The 22,898-nt window shown below is 47.7% G+C and overlaps 1 protein-coding gene across 7 annotated transcripts in view; it reads left to right on the top strand.

Moving 5' to 3' along the window:
- Positions 1-22,898, top strand: part of MLH1 (mutL homolog 1) — a 49,044-nt gene that overhangs the window by 9,495 nt on the left and 16,651 nt on the right. For 6 of the 7 annotated variants that reach the window (XR_001431388.3, XR_001431387.3, XR_008298086.1 and 3 more), the window contains exons 5-13: positions 2,015-2,087; positions 3,202-3,293; positions 4,741-4,783; positions 4,913-5,001; positions 6,904-7,016; positions 9,677-9,770; positions 10,597-10,750; positions 16,547-16,923; positions 18,503-18,651. Coding sequence is in view for 3 of the 7 variants with exons in the window: in XM_015080803.3 (XP_014936289.2) it covers positions 2,015-2,087; positions 3,202-3,293; positions 4,741-4,783; positions 4,913-5,001; positions 6,904-7,016; positions 9,677-9,770; positions 10,597-10,750; positions 16,547-16,923; positions 18,503-18,651 (1,184 nt within the window). In the remaining 4 variants the exon portion in view is untranslated. The other variant, XM_027040631.2, reaches the window with a different exon arrangement.

Raw genomic sequence — 22,898 nt, 5'->3', positions numbered from 1 at the left:
TTTTATGCCTAGATTTCAAAGTAACCCTATCTAAACACTAGTGTCATCTTTTTTGACCAAGATCTTGAGTAAGTTTTCTTTCCTCTCTGGATTAGTTGATAATCCAGAAGGATGATTATTAGGTAATAATCTTATTTATGGATTCTTAACAGATAAGATGTGACGCATTATAAGTGCCTACAAACTCTGTTACACAGATGTATTCTAAGTAGGTGGCAGATGTGGATGTTCTTGTGCTCCCGTGCCCTATAGTAGGTTATTACTTTGATTACAGGTCTGTGGCTGGGGTGCTGGAGGCTCACGGTTCCCTTGCTGGCTTGTGAGCCAGAAGCTCCCACCACAGGTGCATGCCTGTGCTGGCTTGCCCTCCACAGGTGGCCACTGGCTCTCTGTTGTGCTGATGCAGTTTTCAGAGGCTGACAAACAGCCTTGGAACAGAACAAAAACAGGATTTGAGGAATCAGAGTTACATCTTTGTTTTTATAAGCACTCGCCACTTACTCGTGGGAGACAGGTAGGAGTACCCGATCCAGGTGGATGGTAAAAAGAAATTTTTTTAATCCTACAGATTGTTCATAAATTAACACAGAAAATAGCCCTAACAATGGCAGTTCTGCCTGTTTCTCAGTCCTCAACAGAGAGATGTGTAATGTAATGGGAAAGGGGGCATTCCAGAGTATACAGCACTGTTGCTAGGAGAGTTTGACTCTTTGTGCATTAGACTTGCCCTAGGATCTGTGTGCACTGATATGATCAGAATTCCTTCTCACAAATTAATGTCTTCCTAAAATAGACTGGGACACAAACTCTGTTTCTTCACCTCTGTCTGGAATTATGTTACGCTCCTGCTTGGGACCTCCAGTGACCCCCCCCCCCCAACTTACATAGTAGGATAAAATCCAGAGCGATCCCTAAATAGCACACCCTCCCACTGTACCTGCCATCCACCTTTCCAGCCTCTTTTCTCCACCAGTCGCCAGCTGCCATGTGTTCTAAAGCTTCGGAGCTTTTATGTTTTTCTCTTCCTGGATGGTCTTCCCTGCTTTCTCCCTGAAACTGTTCCTCCCTAGAGCCCAGATGAATTGTCAGCCCTTCTGTGATGCTTTCACCCCCCTTCCTGACCCCAAGCTGAATGTTTCCTTCTCCAGATCACTTAGGACAGTGTTCTACACTTTAGGGAAAAGTCTGTCCCTAGATTGAGGGTTCTCCAGGGCCTTTCTTTATTACCAGGGCCTCTGCAGGCCTGTCGTGTGATGACCCCTCCATGAATGATTACAGAATTACTGAAGACATTTTACTCTCACCATAAGCAATTTGCATTGTAGCTTGAAACTGAGGAACTGGGATGCCTGGGTGGCTCTGTCGGTTAAGCGTCCGACTCTTGATTTCAGCTCAGGTCATGATCTCATGGTTTGTGAGTTTGAGCCCTGCATCATGCTCTGTGCTGACAGCATGGAGCCTGCTTGGCATTCTGTCTCCCTCCATCTGTGCCCCTACCCTGTTGCTCTGTCTCTCTCTCTCTCAAAATAAAAAACAAAACAAAACTCAGGAACTAAAAAGCAATGTTTGCTAGAATAGGGTTTGTTTCCTTCCTTCCTTCCTTCCTTCCTTCCTTCCTTCCTTCCTTCCTTCCTTCCTTCCTTCCTTCCTTCCTTGTATCCAATTGGAATGATAATGGAATAGTAGAAAAACAAAGAAATAAATCGTAATTAAGACAATATATAGGGGCACCTGGGTGGCTAAGTAGGTTAAGCATCTGACTTCGGCTCGTGCCATGATCTGTGCTGACAGCTCAGAGCCTGGAGCCTGCTTTGGATTCTGTGTCTCCCTCTCTTTCCCAAGCTTGCGCTGTATCTCTCAAAAATGAATAAACGTTAAAAAAAATTTTTTTAAAGTGACAGTCTAATAGTATGGCTATATTTTAATCTGTTGTTGTATAATTTTCTTTTTTACGTTTTGGATAAGTATTCTGCTTCTGTTGGATATTAATAATCTCTTATTATTTTCTTTTAAGAGCAAGTTACTCAGATGGAAAGCCGACAGCTCCTCCTAAACCATGTGCAGGCAATCAGGGGACCCAGATTACGGTAAGAATGGCACAGGAGAGTATAAGTTGCTGAAAAAGAGCGCTGCATAAATATTGAAATAAGGAATAATATTGTCTCTGAGTTTCCAAAGCAATAATAAAATGAAGTCTTGCTAGTTAAAAGAAACAGCAGATAATTACCTCTAAACAAGAGGCGTGGTTATTGGTTTTTGTGGCATGGCAGCCTGTGTACTCCCTGCATCTTTTTTTATGGGGATGGCAGAAATGAATGGCAAGGTAGTTGACATTGAGAGGACCTTGAACTCAGTTCCGGAAAGACTCGAGTGAAGAGTGTCATCTCAGTCTTGCAACTCAATGGTTGTGTGTCCAGAGGCAAGTTGTTTAATGTCCTTTAACCTTGCTTTTCCCAACTGTCAAATGGAACAAAGAATATCTGCCCACTCAGAGGTTGTTTGAGGAATATGATTGTATCATTCATCAGAAAAAGTCTAGTATGCTGCCTTTTTCTGTGGTGCCACATTTGGTCTCTTCCCATTGTGTGATCCCGTAAAAGCACCCCGCTGTCAGGTTATGCATGCCATCTTCCACCTCCAGTCCCAGCTAAGGCACATTTCCCTGAAGGCTCCTAGCCCTAGACTTGTACAGCAGGCAGGAGGCAGAAATGAATGTGTGCTTCTAAGTGCATGTTAAGACAGATCCTGTATCCAGGGTGACCACAGTGTGATTTCCAAGAAGCCCAAATGATCTCAGAAATTTTATTATTCTTCTTAGTTCGAAAAATACGTTTGGATGCCATATGATAGTACAGTTATTTGTAAATTTACATGTTTGCCCCGCTGAATTGTGTGCTATTGTGGGTAAGATGTGCTTTATTTATCTTCGTATTCCCAGCACAAAGCAAAGAGCCTGTTGTAGAGAAAGCCCCCAGTACCTATTTGAGGAATCAGTGAATGAAATGAGAAGCAGGAAAAATCTCTTTTATTTCCTTTGTTTGCTAAGGCTGGCTTATCTCTTGCCCCCTCCCCAGTCAGTGCTTAGAACTGTACTGTTGGTAAGTACAGTTTGATTCTCTGCTAGCCAGCTTTAGGTGGATAGCTTGGGTCTTTATTTCCATGTACTTCTGTGAATTTACAAGAAAAAAATCTTCTTTTCAGGTGGAAGATCTCTTTTACAACATATCCACAAGGAGGAAAGCTTTAAAAAATCCGAGTGAAGAGTATGGGAAAATTTTGGAAGTTGTTGGCAGGTACAGTCCAAAATCTGGGAGTGGTTCTTTGAGGTGTCTCACCCAAGAAATGTGTTCCCCTGCTTATAAATTGAGAACCGTTTCCGAGCTAGATGGAAAAGAGTACGCTGTGTTTTAGCCTACAGATGGTTTCTGATCAAGGTTTGGTCACCAGTTCTGGGCTTTCTCTCATCTCCCAGGAGAGAGCAGTTGGTCTCTGAATCGGTGAGGGTTCTTTGGTGGAAAGCAAAACAGACGAACTCCAGCTGACTTGAGCCTAAGAGAAATTTATGGGAAGGCTGGGAGTGACTCACCAAGTGGCAACAAGTGTCAGTAGTTGCTCCCTGGGGAAGACACGAGAACCAGGGTGGCTTCGAATTTTATAGTGGCTCTGCTGCAGTTGTTTTCGTTCTTTTCCCGTCTCTACTCAAGCATCTGTTTCCTTGGAGAGTACATCTGATTGGCAGGGCCTGGGTACCCCCATCATGTGTTCCTGTCTGTGGGAGATTCCTTGATTGGCAGTCTAAGGGTCTATCAGATGGAATGGGGAAGAGGTAGTTTCCCAGAGGAAAGCTAGGGGCTCTTAAAAGAAGAAAGTGAAAGGCAGGGCAGGTGAAAAGAACATTATGTCCACTGTAGACTGACTTCATCTGCTGGTTCAGTGGATCCAGCATGGGCTCGCCAAGCCTGCATGTCCTTGAATTGTAGCAGAGATCGGTTAACTGTTTTCCAGTATTTCTCAAAACTCCAAAATGAATAAAACATATACTGCTAATAAAGTGGAACAGACTTCTACTTCAGGTGTCTTTGCTTTTTCCTGGCGTTGTACAAGCAGCATCAAAATATTATCCCTGGAAATAAGAGAGTTCTGGTTGGCTGTTTTGGTTCTAGGTGTGGTCAAGTGAATTCCTAGTTGTTAGCTGAATAAATGCATTTTGCTAGACACAGTCCTTCGGTTCATGGGGTCCATGGGAGGAGGAATAATAAATAAATAACAGCCAACTGAGAAAAGGCTGGAAGATGCTGGAGCAGGGCCGGGGGCCAAGGAGAAAGCGAATGAGGAGGGGGGGTGTCTTGAAGGGCTCTGAGAGAGAATAAGCGTTCAGGAGTTGTAAAGGCCAGGTTCTCAAGATGTAGCACCTAGACCTGTTGGGTCTGGGGTAGTAATGCTGTAGGCAAGGAGGAGAGTGTGTTAAAGTACCCCTGCATCTACTCAGCCCCCTGTAAAAGCAAACAACCCTGGTTTTTGTTTGATTCTGCCACATTTGGCATTGATTGTCTCCATGATGTTTGTGCTGGCTTATTTTCCTGTGGGTAAAATATGACATATGGAGATATTCTTGACTGGCTGTATCTTTGTTTAAATCACTTAACCCCACCAATTTATTTAACCAAAAGGGCGTTCTGCCTTATATTGTGCATTAGGCGATTTCTTGCTGTTTACTGTTCTGTTGTCTTTCTTTGCCAGGTATTCAATACACAATTCAGGCATTGGTTTCTCAGTTAAAAAAGTAAGTGTCGGTTTTGTATCAGAAAAAGGGACGTTTTTGGTTTTTAAGAGTTCACCTGTGGAGGTAAGGTTGGGATGTTTCATTCACAGCTGTGAGACAGTAAGTCGTATCTTCTGCTCTGTTTATCAGCAAGGCGAGACAGTGGCTGACGTTAGAACACTGCCCAGTGCCACGACTGTAGACAATATTCGCTCCATCTTTGGAAATGCTGTTAGCCGGTATGTTGGTAATTCATATTTTAAGAAATCTGCATTCCACGTCTTGGTTTATTATTTATCACATTATTTTGGAATCTGTCAAGGTAGTACCTGCCTTAAGAGTTTGCTTTAATGAAATATGCAGGCTTCTTTCCATGGTTCAGATTCGTTCTTAGAGTCATTATTTCATGGAATCCATACTTCTTGGGTGTATGTTATCTCCTAGAGGCTCTGGCTGTCAATCAGTGTGTTCTCTCTAGTCTCTGTCTTTAAAATATTTATAGGGTAGTAGAATTCTTTCATTTTCTAACGTTCCTTCTTTTCCTGATATTTCCTTTAACATCACTTTGGGACTTTGTGATCACTCAGCATTTATTAATTGCCTCCCATATTCTAGGCTTTGTGCCAGAAGTTAGGGATGTAAAGACAAAATATTTCCTGTCCTTAAAGACTTCCCTGTCTGGTGGAAAGCAGATTTGTAAATGTTACCAAGTCTACATTGTCCAGGAAAGAGTCCTGGCTAGACCTCGGGATTCTGCCAAGCCCAAAGTGCCTGTGTCATCAACTGAGAGAGAAATACTAGGAGCCCGCTGTGTGCCACGCATGCCCCAGATGCAGGCCACACACCGATGGAGAAGACAGACCCTGACTTCACTTTTTCCAAAGATCTTAGGAGCAGCAACAGTAGTCCCAGAGCCCAGTTTTCTACTTGAAAGGACAAATTATTCATTCTTTGAACAAAACCAAGTTCCAAACTAGGGAACAGTCAACTTGCTTTCAATTACCCTTCTCTTACTGTTAATGAATTAAGTTTTTTAATTGTGTTCCGAGAGCAGAGGGAGAACCCTATTGTACAAGGAAACTTTTATGAGTTTCTTTATTATATTTGAAGACTCAGAATTAGTCATTACGAGATTCCTAGGGACTACAAGAGATGAGAAATCCCACAGAGCAGCCGTTCCCCAAAGCGTGTTTCCAGAATACCAGCCTCTTGAGATATCTGGGGGAAGAAAGGATTTGCTGGTTTATTGTGTGGGAGAAACAGCACAAGCTGTATTTTCTGCTCACAGCCTCAGAGTACACATTACTACCTGACAGCTTCTAGCATACACTCAGCAAATGCCTCACGAGTGCCTACTAATTGCTGGGCACTGTGCTGAGAAACAGAGTAGGGCGTAAAGCAGAAATGCTTCTTGCCCTCAGAGGACTCATACCTACTTGGAAAGACACATGAGATAATTATGCCATTCATGAGTGGTCATGCTGGATGTCTCAAAGGAAAAATACAAGGCACAACAGGAGAATCTCTCGGGGTCAAGGAGAGTGATAGTCAGAGTTAGGTACTTCTTTGATGAGGTTAAGCCCTGGCACGAAGGATATGGAGGAGTTAGCCGGCTATCAATAGGAGCTTTCCAGGCAGAGGAACCAGCAGGCAGAGATGAGTGAGGCTGAGACTTCCTTATTAACCCGCCTCCCCGTAAGCACAGCTCTGAGGAACATCCCCATTGTGGTGCTATTCATACAGTAAGGGGTTCAGTAGAAATGAGTCTTTCTGGAGTTCCGTCTTTGGGACTTAGTTACTAAGATACATAAGAGTTTCAGTAAAACAAGGTCTCGGAGCTTAAGGTTTGTGATTGTGTCCCAGCAGTCAGGGCAGTGCTCGGCATATAACATAAGTGCTTGAAAACAGTGACTGGGTGGGCAGGTGGGTAGATGGATGGACAACAGGCGGATGTGTGAGTGGGTGGTTGGACACATGCAGGGATGCGTGGGCCCAGAAGACCTCAACAAACCAAGTCTCTGGGTCCTTATTTGGCAGAATTCGTTTATGGGAAGGAGCCCTCATTTTCCTGCTCTGAGTTTTTATACTGTGTGAATTTTCCATTATCTTCAAAAGCCTCAGAATTTCTTTTTTCCAACCAGAGAACTGATAGAAGTCGGGTGTGAGGATAAAACCCTAGCCTTCAAAATGAACGGCTTTATATCCAATGCAAATTACTCCGTGAAGAAGTGCATCTTCTTACTCTTCATCAACCGTAAGTGGAAAAGGACCATGTCTGCAGGGAATTTTATGGGACCATGGAAAAATTCCTAATCCACAGGTTCGATCACACACAGGGAACCCTCATGCTGAAGTGTGGCTCGGTAAGGAGGTGTTCATAATTTCTGGCCTACGCCTGTTCAGCCCTTGGATACGTGCTCAGTGCTGGCTGGCTGTTGCAGAGGCCTCTTGATGCTTGCCTTTGAGAGGGAGTCCGGGAGAGGGCAACACAGACCCCTGTGAGTCCGAACAGCTTCCTCACCTGCTGGCATCAGAACCTCGTAAGCAGGCCCCAGGCAGGTGTTTGTTCTCTCTCGAGATCAAGATTCACTGTTTGAATTGCACAGCAGGACACAAGGAGGGGGTACCTTGGGTGTCATTAGCAAAGTTCCTTGCGATTTTTCTTTTTAGAGAATGAATTATTTATGATACAGTGAGCAGTACCAGAAATCAAGGAGGAAATTAGCTAATGAATTTGGATTTTTGTGAATTTCCTCTCCACTCTTTATCTCTCTGCAGGCATATTGTTTACATGATCACTACTTGTTAAGTAAATAACTGTTTTGCACTCTGCTGCTTTTTACTTAATTGCATATTATATGGTTTTGAGAGACTGACAGGGAACTAGAAATGTGTCTGATTTGGTTTTTAATTTTCCAACCAGAGATGCATCATTCCATTTGTTTGGTACTCACCGTTTTTTAAATGTTTATTTATTTTGAGAGTGAGAGAACACATGCAGAGGAGGGGCAGAGAGGGAGAGAGAGAGAATCCCAAGCAGGCTCTGTGCTGTCAGTGCAGAGCCCTACATGGGACTCAATCTCAGTGACCCGTGAGATCCTGACCTGAGCCGAAATCAAGAGTCGGACACTCAACTTACTTAGCTATGCAGGCGCCCCAGCACTTACCATTTTTTATCACATAGATCCTTTACCTTTCTTGTTTAAAGCAATTCACAATTGCAGTTTTGTTTGCTTGCCATTGAAAATGGTGTATTCCTTTGTTCCATTTTTAATGATAACCAGCTATAAATGTCCCAGATTATACATGGGTTTTTTCTGAGAGAAAGACAGTGCATGAGCAGAGGAGGGGCAGAGAGGGAGAGGGAGAGAGAGAATCTTAAGCAGGCTACACACTGTCAGCACAAAGCCCAACTTGGGGCTCAGTCTGATGAGTGGGAGATCATGACCTGAGCTGAAATCAAGACTCAGCAGCTGAGCCACCCAGGTGCCCCTAGATTGTACATGTTTTACAGCAGTTTTCAAAGCCATATAGAACAGGGAAGAGAGAGTCAATATTTCATAGACACGTTCTGTTAAACTGATCTATAATAGTAGGGTTTTTTCCTACTTTATTAAGAAGGACTTAAGCCTGATGTGTAACAAAGTTTGCTTTTATCAAAGCTCAGAAGTGTTTTTCATTTGTTTTTCCCAACCATGAAGAATCACTGCTTTTTAACACATGTGTTGGCTACCGAACAGGCCAGCAGAAATCCGTGTAAGTGCCACGTGCGTAGCTCATGTCTGTGCTTCTGGTGAGCTGTTCACCGCACGGGCTGTGCATCGGTGCTAGTAGCCTGGTCATGATACCAGGTTCCCAGAAGCAGAGAGGTCAGACTTGTAGGTGTATCATCGGGTTATCTCCGCACTGCGCGCTCTCACTCGGGTGGTGGGACAAGGAACACTCCCTCAATGTGTCTCCAGTCCAGAAATCGCAGCAGAGGGACTCTGGCCGTCCCCTTTCAGGTGCCCATACCTGCTCCAGGCCCGTGTGCTCAGGGCACGTGTCCCCAAGTACAGCAGCACTGTTGAGGGGCTGCGGGGGTGCTGAGCACTCAGAGAAGAACGGTCTCTTCATTGATAAGATCACAGCCTCTCTTCTCATTAGAAATAAAACCACGGGACGTGTCCTTGCGACACCGACCCAGAAGAACAGGTCACCAGCGGGTCACCTGTCAGGGGAGAAAGGAAGGCTGTGTTTTGTGAAAATAGATCTTCCTCTGATTTTTGTCTTACCTCTCCCATCTTTTGGTGTTTTCCATCCACCCCCTTCCAACCTGCCTCATTTCCTAAATTACCTTAAATGTACATCCAGCTATCCGTACTGCCCGAAGTGTCCAGAAAACTTTCTTGCTCTCGTCGCTCAGTTGGGACACCCCACTGTTGGAACACTGCCCCCCAACCACACCAGGTACCCGGGCAGAATCGGTTGCTCTCTCCTCCCACCACTTAGCACACACCCCTCTTGTGGTGCTCACCACTCGGAACTGGAGTTTACCTAGTCACCAGCGTATTGTCTCCTGTGGTACCTGCGATAGGCGGCCAGCGTGTTATGTTGCAGCATGAAGAGTCTGAGAACCGATGGCTCACTGCCCACCGTGCCCAGCGAGGTAGTCCGCCCGGGCAGACTGAGGGAAGGGGAGCGGGCAGGCCGAATTGACCACCCTCCCGCATATCTGTGACGTGGGTGAGCGGAGAGAGCCCCAAGCCCATAGTGAGACACAGCAACACGTAAAAGCGGCCTTCCTGGAGCCTGCTGTGGCTGTCACTCCCGAAGTGTTCTTCCTGAGTGATTTCATGGCATGGTATGAATGTGCACCCGTTACCTCTCCCTTCAGGACAGTTTTGAGCCGGTTACTTTCCTTTTATTTTCTAGATCGTCTGGTAGAGTCAACTTCCTTAAGAAAAGCCATTGAAACCGTGTATGCAGCCTATTTGCCCAAAAACACACACCCGTTCCTGTACCTCAGGTAACGTAGCAGCAGACGCCGCACCCAAGAGTCACAAGGAGCAAAAATCCCTTTCGGCTGTCCTCTTAAAAGAGACGGGCTTGCCAGTGGCTCCATCGGAGTGAGTCCCGTGCGCCGCTGGCCAAAGGGTGTTCTGTCCTTTCTCACGGTAAAGGGCACGGTTTTCCTTCATGTGTTCACTCATGCAGCAGAATCTCACTGAACGCCTCCCACGTGCCAGCCGCTGTGTTGGTGAAACAAAGGTGGGTAACAGGTCTTGTCCCCGAACCAGACGGAAACTGCCCCCTACCTGGCCCCCGTCTTCCTCCCCCAGGGTCCCTCCAGTGCCCTCTACTGACAGAGATTCACATTGTGGTCGCGGAGCACACGATGAAAGCTGGGTTTGGAGCTGGCACAGCCTCTCCACTGACCTTTGTGTTAGATTTTAATGATGGAAAGTTCTCTCGTGTATTCTTGTTTTGATCCTCATAATACCGAGAAGTAAGTAGGGGACAGGTTACTGATGAGAAAACCCATCCAGAGAGGTTAAGCGACTTGCCCCAGGTCACTCAGTAAGAAGTTCCACTAGTTCTGGAAAGATGGTAACAGCTGACGTAGAATTAATGTGCCAGGTCCGTGTGAAGTGCTTTACACAGATTTAATCCCCACTGTACATTGTGTCCATTTTACAAATGAGGAAACTGCAGCAAAGAACGATGATGTCAGTGACCTGGGGCTGCACAGCTGGAGAATCCTGTCGCTCCGGCTTGAGCTTGAAGTTTTGACCACTGTGTCATTTGGCCTTCCCAAGTCTGCTGGGGTAACTATTCCCTTTTCACCCTGCCAGTTTGGAGATCAGCCCCCAGAACGTGGATGTCAACGTGCACCCCACAAAGCACGAGGTTCACTTCCTACACGAGGACAGCATCCTGGAGCGGGTGCAACAGCACATTGAGAGCAAGCTCCTGGGCTCCAACTCGTCCAGGATGTACTTCACCCAGGTGAGGGCGCTCTCCGTCCGGCTGTTGCCCTGGTGCCTTCCCCACCTGAACGTGTGCCCCCTCAGACGGGAGAGCCCAGACTTCTGCGTGTTGCTTTAGACTGTCTTTCCAAGGATTGCTTTGGTAGTTTTCCTTTGGCAACATCTCCTGATTTGAACCTAACCACGAAGGTATTAGAATGTTAGTCCTCAGGGCGCCTGGGTGGCTCAGTCGGTTGAGCGTCCGACTTCGGCTCAGGTCATGATCTTACAGTTTGTGGGTTCGAGCCCCGCGTCGGGCTCTGGGCTGATGGCTCAGAGCCGGGAGCCTGTTTCTGATTCTGTGTCTCGCTCTCTCTCTCTGTCCCTCCCCCGCTCATGCTCTGTCTCTGTCTCTCAAAAATAAATAAATGTTAAAAAAAAAAATTTGGAACGTTAGCCCTGGGCCTGGAGTCAGGAGGCCTGCGTTTACAGTCTGCCTCTCTCTGGCACCTTAGACCGACCCCTTAGGAAAACAGGCTGTCTGAAACAGAATACGGCACTGTTCCGTGCATTCTTCCCTGGGGGTGTTCAGGAGGAGGCCGATCCCGCATTCACGGGGCAGAGTGGCGAAGCAGGGGGGCAGCGGGAGGAGCAGGGCCCTTAGAGTCAGGCAGGCCTGGGTCACCACTGTGTGACTAACTTCCCCGGTCTCCACGTCTCCCTCAGTAAGGATTGAACTGGCCTTCCCCACATCCGAGGGTGGTTACAAGCAGTAGGTGAAAGTCTGCAGAGCCTGGCACCGTTTGCCTTCTTGTAATTACTGAGCTTCCCAGTACTTTGATTCTCAGCTACTGCTGGCTGTCTGGGGCCTCAGTTTCCCCCTCTGTAAAATAAACAGGTGGATAATACGATGTCCCGTGTCCCTCCCAGTTCTGACATGATGTGATTCCAGGCAGCACGTGGCGAGGGTGTGTTCAGAAGCACAACAGACCCCAGACCTGTAGAAACGGAAACGCTTTCCCGATTAATTATTCTGGGTTCTGCAAGCGGAGAGTGGGCTTCTGCGAGCCTCCTTCACAGAAAACTTGTTAAGTCACCAAGCTGGCGAATGCTTCACCCAGGACCCTCCACGGAAGGCACCTGGCTGGGAGATGGCATGGGCACTGCGGTGAGATAAGTGCCGGTGGGGCAGCCCCCCGCCCCTGGAGCCCAGACAGAGGGCTGGGCAGAGTCCCCTCAGGTTGCTACCGATGCTACCCGAAAGGTGTGTGTGGCAGGCGGGCAGAAGGAAGTTCTCCCTGGGAACCAGCCCTCAATCTCCTGTGCCTCTTGGTGGGCCCCTGGTGCCACGTGAGGCCCACGTCTCGCAGAGGTAACAGGCGCACAAATCCTCGCAGTGCCGTGGTGGCGAGAGCCACGCGCACGCCGTGAGGGTTGGTGCACCTGGCGTGCGTGGGTGAGGCCCTCAGCAGTGTGTGGTACGTGGGAACCATCACTGTTACTTGGTTTATATCTGTGGCTGCCCCCGGCAACTGTGCACTGAGGACCCCGCCGTGGGCAGGACTCCGTTGGGTGCCAGGGGATGCTCCATAGCCAGTTCCTGCCTCCACAGAGGCGCCCCAGCCTGCTAGAGAGTACATCTCACGCGAGAGGGAAAGAGGGACTCCTGCCCGGACTCGGGCGGTCAGGGAAGGGAAGGGAGGGATGCGGAGGCTGGGATCCGAAGGCTGAGTAGGCATGGGATGGGCAAAGGGGAGGAGGAATGAAAAGAGTTATTTCTGGCTGAAGAAACAGTGAAGAAAAGGCCTGAGGGCGGGGGGGGGGGGGGGGGCGGGAGGGCAGGGAGATGCGTGTTTGAGGTTATGGAAGTTCCAGGGTCCAGTGTTTACCCTGCTGCCAGTAGAGTCACCTGGGAAACTTAGGAAACACCCTTGCCTGGGTCTTCTCCAGACTAAGAGCTCAGTCTCAAGGTGGCACGTCAGTAGTTGGGCAGCTTTCCCAGGTGCTGTCATGTGCAGCCAGGGTGGAGCCCAAGCGTGGGCCCGTGGGGGAGCTGGCCCAGGGGAGAGGAGGCTGCAGAGGTCCCCCCGCGTAGACATTTCTGTTGGCATGGTAAGGAGCTTATGCTGAGGTCTGATGTGCCATTTTATGAAGAATCCTGTGGTCGTAGTGGGGCAGGGATTGCGGGGGAGCACGATGGAGACCCGCAGCTGTCTGCGAGAAGCAGAGGAGGTCGCTCCACTCACAGAGGGTTGAAGATCTGGAACTGCCGGGACCGGACAGGGCTTGGCTGGGGGTGGGGGAGGAGCAGGGGGACGGGCTCAAAGCAGGACACGAAGATAGGAGCATGCTGGCCGGGCCAGAGGGGCCACCCCTCGCTCTGTCCCAGCTGAGATCCAAGGAAGGGATCTGCCAGAGGTCCCGGGCTGTGTCTGTGACCGCACTGGGAAAAGGACTCCTCTTCCTCCTGGCCTTATTTTGCAGGAGTCAGATTCATTTAGTGGGCTTACGTTGTATTTTCCAGTAAGTAGATTTCTGACCAGTGTGTCTTTAGAAGGAAAGTGATTTCTGGATCAGACGGCCTGCCTCTGCTGGTGCGGTGGCACAAGCCTCGGAGCATTGCTGTGTGTGGTGGGGTCCCAACTCAGAGCTGTCCCACTCCTAGAGGGGAATCAGAAGCCTTTGTCTCCTGCTTCGCATCTGTACCTTGCACAACACTGCCCAGGGCCTGCAGCACAAGCCCTGGTTTGCAATGAAACCATTTGGTATGGAAATCACAAACCCCAGGGGCTCTTGGGCTTGTTCCGACTCCATCAAGGTATTTCACTTTTCTGGACTTTAAAATTACTGTCTGCGAAGTATTCATGTTAATTTCCACGCCTATGGATATTACACGAGCAAATGAAGCAAATGCAGTTGAAACTCAGACAGGGCGGGGGTTGGGGTGCCGACCCCCTGTGCAGTTACAAATCTGTGTATAAGATTTGACTCCCCAAAGCCTTTAACTAATAGTAGCCTAGTGATGACTGGAACCTTACCGATAACGTAAAGTCATTTAACACGTATTTTATGTATGTGTTACATACTGTATTCTTACGATAAAGTAAGCTAGAAAAAAGAAACTCAGGTTTTTAAGAAAATCATAAGGAAGAGAAAATACACTTATAATACTGTAAAAAACCTGCATGTAAGCGGACCCGTGGCGTTCAAATCTGCTCTGTTCAAGGGTCAACTGCATTTACTTCATTTTCCTGTGTGTGTTGCAAAGGTTTTATATTGTCCATGAAGAAAGGTTTTTTGGGTTTTTTTTGTTTTTTTGAGCAGAGTTGCTACTTTATTTGACTTTTTATTATCTAATTCGTTGAATATTTCTAAGTATACGTGGAAGTGGATAATACACAAATTATCCACGAACCTATCACCCAACTTCAACAACCCAACATTTTGCCATATTTGTTTTCTCTCTCCCTCTCTGGCTTGGGGGGTGGGGAAAAGAATATTTTTTAAATATATTTTTTTAATGTCTATTTACTTTTGAGAGAGAGAGAGAGACAGGCACGAGCAAGGGAGGGGCAGAGAGAGAGGGAGACACAGAATCCAAAGCAGGCTCCAGGTTCTGAGCTGTCAGCACAGAGCCTGACGTGGGGTTTGAACTCACGAACCGCAAGACCATGATCTGAGCCTAAGTCGGCTGCTTTAACCGACTGAGCCACCCAGGCGCCCCAGGGGAAAGAGTACCTTAAAGCACATTCCAGGCGTTTACTTTTTTCCCTAGTACTTCGTTATGCATTAAAAAATTTTTTAAATATTTTTTCCTTATATAATCACAGTGTTCTTTTATACATAACAATGATAATAATGTCATTTAATATCCAGTCCACATTCAGATATCCCAGTTGTCCAAAAAAGATCCTTTTATAAGGTAGCTTTGTTCAAATCTGTATCCATTTAAGTTCCATTGTATTTAGTTGATCTGTCTTTAAATCTCTTTTACATCTCTTTGAAAGTAGAAAATCCCTGTACAATCTTTTGTTGTTCCTATTAGCTTATTCTAAAGGCTTCCTGTGGAATAATGCACATTTTTGTTTGGCTGATTGCTTCTTAGTGTCATTTAACTTGTTCTAATTCTCCACATTTCCTGTAAACTGGGAATTCCTATAAACTAGCATAATTACACTCAGATTTAAAAAGCAGTTTGTGTTTGCCTTGTACTTTTGGTCACATCCCAGCAGGAGGCGCATACTGACTTGTTATGCATTTTGGTGATGGGACTCATCAGTGGGTTCAGCTGGTGACAGCCTGTTTCCTTCGTTAAGTTCTCCATGAATATTTAGCTTAATGGTTTCACCATTCATTGATGACCATTACCTGATTCTGTTATTTCACTAGGATTGCAAGATTGATTTTCTCATTTTATCATTTTTTCTACATTACTGAACTGAAATTCTTCTGTATACAATAACTTTCCCTCATTTGTTAGAGCTTTTTGGTTATCCTGAAATACAGTTCATACTAGAAAGTAAGGGTAAATGCTGAATTCTGTCTCTTTAATTATCAATGTGCAGAGGAATGAGTTGGTGTCCTAGCGATCTGCAGTGATGTTTAATGACTTTGTCCTCTCTCACTGTCTCTCTCTCTCTCCCTCTTCCTACCCGTTTTTTTTTTCTCTTAGTATTTTATCATAACTGCTAACAAAGCTATATAGTTTAATTACATAGAGTCGGTTTTATTTTGGATGCTCAAATTATCCCATCTTAGACCATCGAAATCCCCTTCAAGCTGATGCTCTTGTCCTTATGACCCAATTCCATTAGTCTTTGATAGTTTCCTTGTTTCTGGCAAGAGAATATGTTGTAGGCTCACTCCGTACTTTCCCAGCCCGAGCTCTGGAATTGGCCATTTCTCCAAGCAAATCTGGTTTATTTTAGTGGGGATGGTATTTAGAGACTATAATCTGGGGTCCAGGGGTCCTTACTGCTGCTGGGTGGTCATTGACTTTAGTCCTTGCCAGTGGACAGAGCTAGGAAATACGTATATTTAAAAATAGGATAGTGGTTGCCAGGAGCTGGTGAGTAGGGGAGAATGGGGACAAAGTTTCAGTTTGGGTGGATGAACAAGTTCTAGAGATGGATGGTGGTGATGGTTGCACAGTGATGGGATCTACTTAATGCCACAGAGCTACACGCTTGAACGTGGTTAAGTGGTAAATTCTGTGTTTATTTTACCACAATAAAAAAATGAAATCCTCTTATGGCACGGAAAAAAAAAAGACAAAAATAGGAGAACTTTACACTAACATTTCTCATTTGAAACCAATTTTAAAATTATAAGGATTTTGTTGAACTTTTGAATTTTTTACCGGAGTATCTGTTGAATTTCAAGTTCTGGTCAGAACTCCTATATTATAACTACCTCTGTAACGACTTACCTGGTTCTGGCTTCTTTCTCCAGTACTGCTTCGCTTTGGGACCAGAACGTCTTTTTATTTTTATTTAAAGAATTTTTAAAAGTAATCTCTACACTTTGAGGCTTGAACTCACAACCCCAAGATCAAGAGTGGCTTGTTCTACCAACTGAGCCAGCCAGGTGCCCCTGGAACCTGGACTTAGTTAGTTCATGTTCTAAATCTTCCCGTTGTCCTCTTTTTAATATTTTTTTTCTGATAGATCCTACTTTATTGAAACATATAAGATAGAATACAGTAAGAGTTCAGCATCAAACGTAAAGGGAATCTCCTATTACGTAAATACCACTGAGCTTGAAAGATCTTGGTGGCTAGGAATCTTATTTACTTAAAAAAAGTGTTTTTAATCCACTACCTTCTTTTTTGACCCAGACTTTACTCCCAGGTCTTGCTGGCCCCTCTGGGGAGGTGGTTAAGGCCACAATGGGTGTGCCCCCCTCATCAACTTCTGGAAGCGGCGACAAGGTCTATGCTCACCAGATGGTCCGCACAGATTCGCGGGAACAGAAGCTCGATGCGTTTATGCAGCCTGTGAGCAAGGCTCTGTCCGGTCAGCCTCAGGCCGTGGTCCCGGAAGATGGGCCTGAGGCTTCCAGCGGCAGGGCCAGGCAGCAGGATGAGGAAATGCTCGAACTCCCGGAGCCTGCTGCAGTGGCTGCCACAAATCAGGGCTTGGAGGGGGATGCAACAGAGGGGACTTCGCAAGCGTCGGAGAAGAGAGGGCCCCCTTCCAGCCCAGGTAACCCCAGGTATGGACTCGGGGGGAGGAGCGGCTTGCCTCTGCTGTTCTCCCTCAAAACTGCTTTCTGGCTCGACCTCACGAACCGCTTGCAGCTTCTCTCTGTCTGACTCAGCCTCTGACTCCAGTGGGACAGTGCCCTGCCTTTGACCATGGCTTGAGAGTCCCCCACCCAGTAGTCTGCGAAATATCTTAAATGTCCATTGTTTTCTGATGTCCACATCGGAAAAAACAAATCAGAAGATTCATCCTTTATTTTTAGTACTGGATTTTGATACAGCCCCAATAGCAGAGGTGACTAGAGACAACCCTAAAACATCCAGGGGGTTCTCCTTCATTCCACTCCTCTCAGTAAAAATGCATTTTCCCAGTTCATATTAAGCCCACAGGCTGGCGGTGAGAGCGGGAGAAGGGTGGACGGTAACGACAGCTGACATTTAGCTGCGTTCCCAGCATGCACCCGGTACGCTCTCCAGAGGTGCGGCGCTGGGACCCCAGGCGGACATTCCTTACCTGCGGGCTTGGGTGCCGCACCTGGGCACCCAGGTGCTTGCCCAGGGCTGCCCATCCACACCGTGGCCAGCCACTAGGACCCCGGTGCTCAATTGGCCTTTGGGATTTGGATGCGTTACTGGACTCCAGTTTGCCCGTTGCCAAGTCGGTCTGGCAAGACCACCTGGAGGGCTGTTTCCAGAGAATAATAAGGGTGCCGCCACTTATGGAGAAGATGCCGTGTGGTGGATACTGTATGCACACTCTTAGCAGCCCTGCAAGGCAGGATTATGTTTCCGTTTGTCACCGGGGGAGGTAACACCACCAGCTCTTTACCACACAGCAGTCCAAAGAAACTTTTGAAACCAGGAATGAAACTATCACTCCTTAGCTGAAAACCAGCGTTTCCCCTTGCACTTGGGTGCATCCACCCTGCCTCCCCGTCAGCCTCCCGCTTTCCCTGTCCCACGGGGTGCTTGGCCACTCTGCTCTGTGCCTGACCTGAACTGCCTGAGCTTCCGCCCTTCGCTCTCGCCGTGCTCTGGGCCTAGGAAGACTCTGCCGTCTGGTCACTCAGGACTTCTATGTCACCTCTTGCCAGAGGCCCTCTCACTGCCCCATCAGTGTGTTACCTTTTTAGTTTTCTTCTTAGTATTTGTTGCTACTTAAAATGAGCTTTTTTTCTGTGTCTTTCTGACTCCCCAGCTGGAAAGTAAGTGTGGTGAGGGCACTCACCTTATCTGCCTTGTGCGTGGCTGCCCAGAGCTGGCACTCTACGTGTCTGATAGAGGACTGAACGAGCAAAACTTGGCAAGGTCAGCGCACATGCTCAAGGCCCCACGGCCCACAGGGCGAGTGACTCCAGAGTCCTGCTATGTGCAGGGCCGGCTGCTGGGGCCGCAGGGTCAGCCGACACACAGTATGCTAGAAAACAGACCCATCTTGCTGGCCTGCCACCCGCACAAGGACCCCGCCCCAGACGTGCATAGCCAGCACAAGAAGCTGTCCCCTCTTCCAAATGCATACACAAAATTTGGCTGACTTAAAAACACAATTTTTAAGAATGGTAATCTCTGGGTTCCTTATCGTCATCACAGAAAGAAGCCCCGGGAAAGCTCTGATGTGGAAATGGTGGAAGATGATTCCCGGAAGGAAATGACAGCAGCTTGTACTCCCCGGAGAAGGATCATCAACCTCACCAGTGTCCTGAGCCTCCAGGAAGAAATTAATGAGCGGGGACATGAGAGTACGTAAGTGCCAAGGTCTGTCGGGGTCTCCGAGGGCCAGAACGTGAAGGTTTTGGAAGTGCAGGAAGTATTTATGTCAGGGTGGCCACCGCAGTGTGCCAAGCAGACCTCCCTTTATTAACCTGCAGCAGCAGCTTACAGATGATTTTCAACTGGTAGGGAAGGGAAAAGTAGTCTTTGGTTTTAATTATAATCATCGGTATTCTCATTAAACCCAGCAGTCAGAGTAAGGCAGTCATTGAAACTATCTTCAGTTTGTTTCTTAGCCCTATTAAAGCAAGATTCTTTAATCTTAAGCCTCGCTGGGACGTGCTCTTGCCGAAGCACACAGGCTTTGCAGGGCTCTGAGTGGATATCCTGGCCCTACCGCTTCTGTTGTGTGACCTTAAAGTTGTGACTTAACCTTGCTGTGCCTCAGGTTTTCCTCATCTGTACAATGAGATCGGTTTTACCCTTGAAGATGATTGTGTTGATTAGAGATAAAATGTAAGTAAAAGACTTGTTACACAGTAAAGAGTCAGTAGATACTTTTCTATCCTGAAGATAAAGACATAAGTCAACATCATCTTCCTCAGAAATAGCTTTTCATAATCCTTGAGTATAGAAGCTCCATTTTGGTCCCTGTTACTTCAAAACTAACTAATGTGGTTTAGGAATTAAAGGGGGCTAGCGCCCTCCTGGGCGTGAACTGACCAGGGAGGGATTGAGGAGTGTAACAGCGGCCCCACCAAAGAGCTGTCACCACCTAATGAGTCAGTCGTGCTTCAAGTGTAGACGACCCGGCTCCGGGCTCCAGACGGCAGGTCCGCACTGCAGGCCACACGGTTCAGCCATGGCCTTTCCACTTTTCACGTGCAACTCATTTCTTGATTAGAGCAGTCACATTTCAACGCTGTGTCTTAAAATAGGACAACCTGGATTAACTCATAACGTCCTGAGTGGCCGAGGTGAATTTAGCACTTTCCACACTAATCCTCAACCTTCTAAAGCGGCTGCCATGACTCAGCGGCCCCTTCCCTTTTTCTCTGTCTCAGTCATCCCCTGTGTGAACAAATTCAGGAAGGCCTCCATTTGCCTTGCCGTGTTCTCTCTTTTCTTTGCACTCTGGCCCTTCGTCCGCACGTGGGCAAAGACATAGGTGTCTCCACACATGGCAAGAGTAAATCTTCCTGTGACTGAGGTCCTGCCAGTTGCAGGAGTAGTTGCCAGTTGGCTTCTGGCTTTTGTTTCCGTGAAGATTTGTTCTGGTTGCTCTTCCGTTTATTGGCTTTCAAGCTGGGGACTTTCACAACCGTTTAAAATAATGTAAGAGCAGTGGGCTGTTAACTTGATTTATTTAGCAGGCTTGCTCACAGTAGTTTCATTGACAGCCTCCCTCAGACTTGGAATTGACTGAGTCTTCCTTGAGGGTTTGTCTCCCTCGTGCAAAGCAAGCTACTTAAAGTTCAGGTTTCGAGAAACTTCTGACTGGTTGCAAACTATTTTTGGTGCAGCGTCAAGCTAACCTGCATCACGTTGGATCAGGTGTAGCATCCGTCGCTGAGGCTCAGTTGATGAATCTAGATGTTCCCGAGTTGTGTCTTTGTACACGTTATGTCATTGAACTAGAATCGCCCTGTGAGAGCAGCTGCTGTTAGGTGTTTTGAAGATGGGGACGTGGAATGGGAGATGGAGAGGACAGATGAGTTGGAACATCGAGGCAGTCAGAAACAGGCCCAGGGACACGCCTTGGTGAGGGTGGGTCGTGACTGGCACGGCCTGCGCACGAGGTGGCCGGCCCGGGATTCAGATGCTAAACAATCACCTACCTGCCTGTGTGGGCAGGTGCACCTTGTGATCCCATCCGCATCTGAGGCTGGTTTTTCAGACGCGCCGGGGAGGGGCTTACAGGAGGAGTAGTGCCCATGGTCTGGGAGTGGAGGGAGCCGGGAGCGTGCTGCTGGAGCCCCTCGGAAATGTGTTCACCTTTTTGGGGCATCGTTTTCATGCTCTGCGACAGCCTTCCCGGGCCCTAGTGATGAACACCTAGGATACCGTGTGTGGGCCTCGTCAGCGCCAGCCCGCGTCCAGGGGGAAGGACCTCTGCCTTGGGTCCTGCCCGCTGGCGTGTGGTTTACACCCCCACAGCCCCAGGTGCGGGAAGCTGCTGGTCTTTGAGGTGTATGCTGTACCGGGATTTCCCTGAAGCTCGGATTTGGTGAGGTGGGCCACCGGCCTCAGCAGACCAACAGCCTGACTGCTCCCCCGCAGAGGCTGGCTGTGCCCCTAACCCAGGAAAGAAGTACGGGATACCCTCCTTGTAGCGACATCCTTAGTTGTGCTTATTCGTGTGATTATTCGATCTACGAATAATCTGCAATACGCGATCGTGTTGTCTGTGCAGGGATCGCGTCTCTCGCACTCCCCGCCTCCCTGTTGGTGTCCACAGAGTGCCTGGTGGGTGGACTCAGGATTGAGGGGAGTAGCCCGGGAGGTGAATCTTTATCGTGAAGGATGTCAGAGTTGAACACTCAGACAACTCTCTTGAGTCTCCTGGATTTCCCCACTCCTGGTGGGCACACTTTCAGTCAAGAAATGAGGTTAAATTTTGGCCCAGTTTCCAGTTAACTGGACGCTGCATGGAATTAGGCTCATCTCAGATTAGTAATGACTAAACCTACTGCTAGTCCCGTAATTTTGATCTGTTAATTTATGAGGATAAGGAATGTCGTAATGTCTTTTGCTGTCACTTGAATGTAAAAATGTGCTTCACTTTTTATCCACAGTTTCACTTTCTTGATCTTTGGTGAACAGTCCTGGGTCTAAATGTTCATCCTTTTACGTGGCCTGTCCCCAGATGATAGTTTCTTTCGGTACAGGAAATCAGCTTGGCAGACATTTGTCAAGTATCTTCTCCGCACAGATGCTCGATGCCAAGCCCTGAGGCAGAAAGTGAGGTGAATGGGCCTTGACCCCGGCCCTACAGGGCACCAGGGTGTTGTGGGGAGTGTTTAGTAAGTAACCGGCTACCACCTAAGGTAAGGCAAAAGATACTGTGTCGCAGATAGAAGGCCACGTCAGCCGAGCCCAGGGAGAGACCAGCCTGGGAGAGCTTCTGGGCCGTCTCCGACAGCAGCCACAGGCTGGGCACCCGTTGGCTTCTGGAAGGCGGGCCTGCAGGGCGCCGAGCTTCTGCTCTGCAGATGGCCGCTCAGAAGTAGAGGACTGCTCACGCTTCCATCGGGTTTGGCTTTACTTGCTGCTTCTCGGAAAAACACACTGAGACCCAGAGCCTCCATCGAACACTCAGATGTGTGGTTTGGCCTTGAAGCGCAGAGGGATCGTGTCCCGTTTTGCTGCCGGCAGAATGGCAGGGAAATGCCCGCGGACTAATAAGGCTGTGGAGATATTTAGAGGAAGCGTGAAATCGGGGTGCTCGAGGTCCAGCTAAGAGGTGGTGAAGAGGGCCGAGCAGCCTCAGGAAGCCCAGGGAAGAAGAGTCCCATCTGCATGAAGGAGCACCTGTGGGGGCCCCATGCTAGACGCCAGCAGACCCCTCCTGCCTTCCCCGCGCCTGAGGGCCGCGCCTCAGTAGCCGGGATGCGCCAGAGGGTTCCATGAGAAATCTGTGTGGAAAAATTTCTGACCCTGTTTTTAGTGGATTACACTGCTTTTCTTTCCTCCAGTGCCTCATTATTCAAGATTATTTGATGTTCTCCAGCTTTTAAAATAATCATTTCCCGCCTACGCAGAACATCCCGTAGAGACATTGAGTTTCCAGTGGTAACAGGGGAATGCTTCATTCTACAAATGAAGGGGAAAAAAAGCCTCTTCTTATTGGGGGTTGGGGGGACAGAGAGTATTACAGAACTTATGTAACAATATGAGAATTCACTTGTGGTGCCCAAGCTTAAACAGAAAAGTGCTGTGTAGTGAAAACATGATATACAGGCTTATTGCTGTCCCCAGACCCTTTTCTGTGGTTTCCAAACCGCTTTCCCCCATTCCCCTCTTGGTGGTGGTATTTTTTGCTCTTCCATTTAAAACGCGCGCGTGCGCACACACACACACACACACACACACACACTGGTAAATACAAAATCAAATTTATAAAATAATTACATAGGACCTATAGAGGAAAACATGTGAACATCTGCTGAAGAGAGAGCATTGCTGATCACCTTTGAATCTCTTAGGTGCTTCTTCCCTAATCCACCCCCTTCCCTTTCCCTAAAAGGTAACCACTTTCCTAAATTTTGTGATTGTT

Source organism: Acinonyx jubatus, chromosome C2 (assembly GCF_027475565.1).
Source record: "Acinonyx jubatus isolate Ajub_Pintada_27869175 chromosome C2, VMU_Ajub_asm_v1.0, whole genome shotgun sequence".
Lineage (NCBI taxonomy): Eukaryota > Metazoa > Chordata > Mammalia > Carnivora > Felidae > Acinonyx > Acinonyx jubatus.
This window is presented reverse-complemented; position numbering and strand designations above follow the sequence as displayed.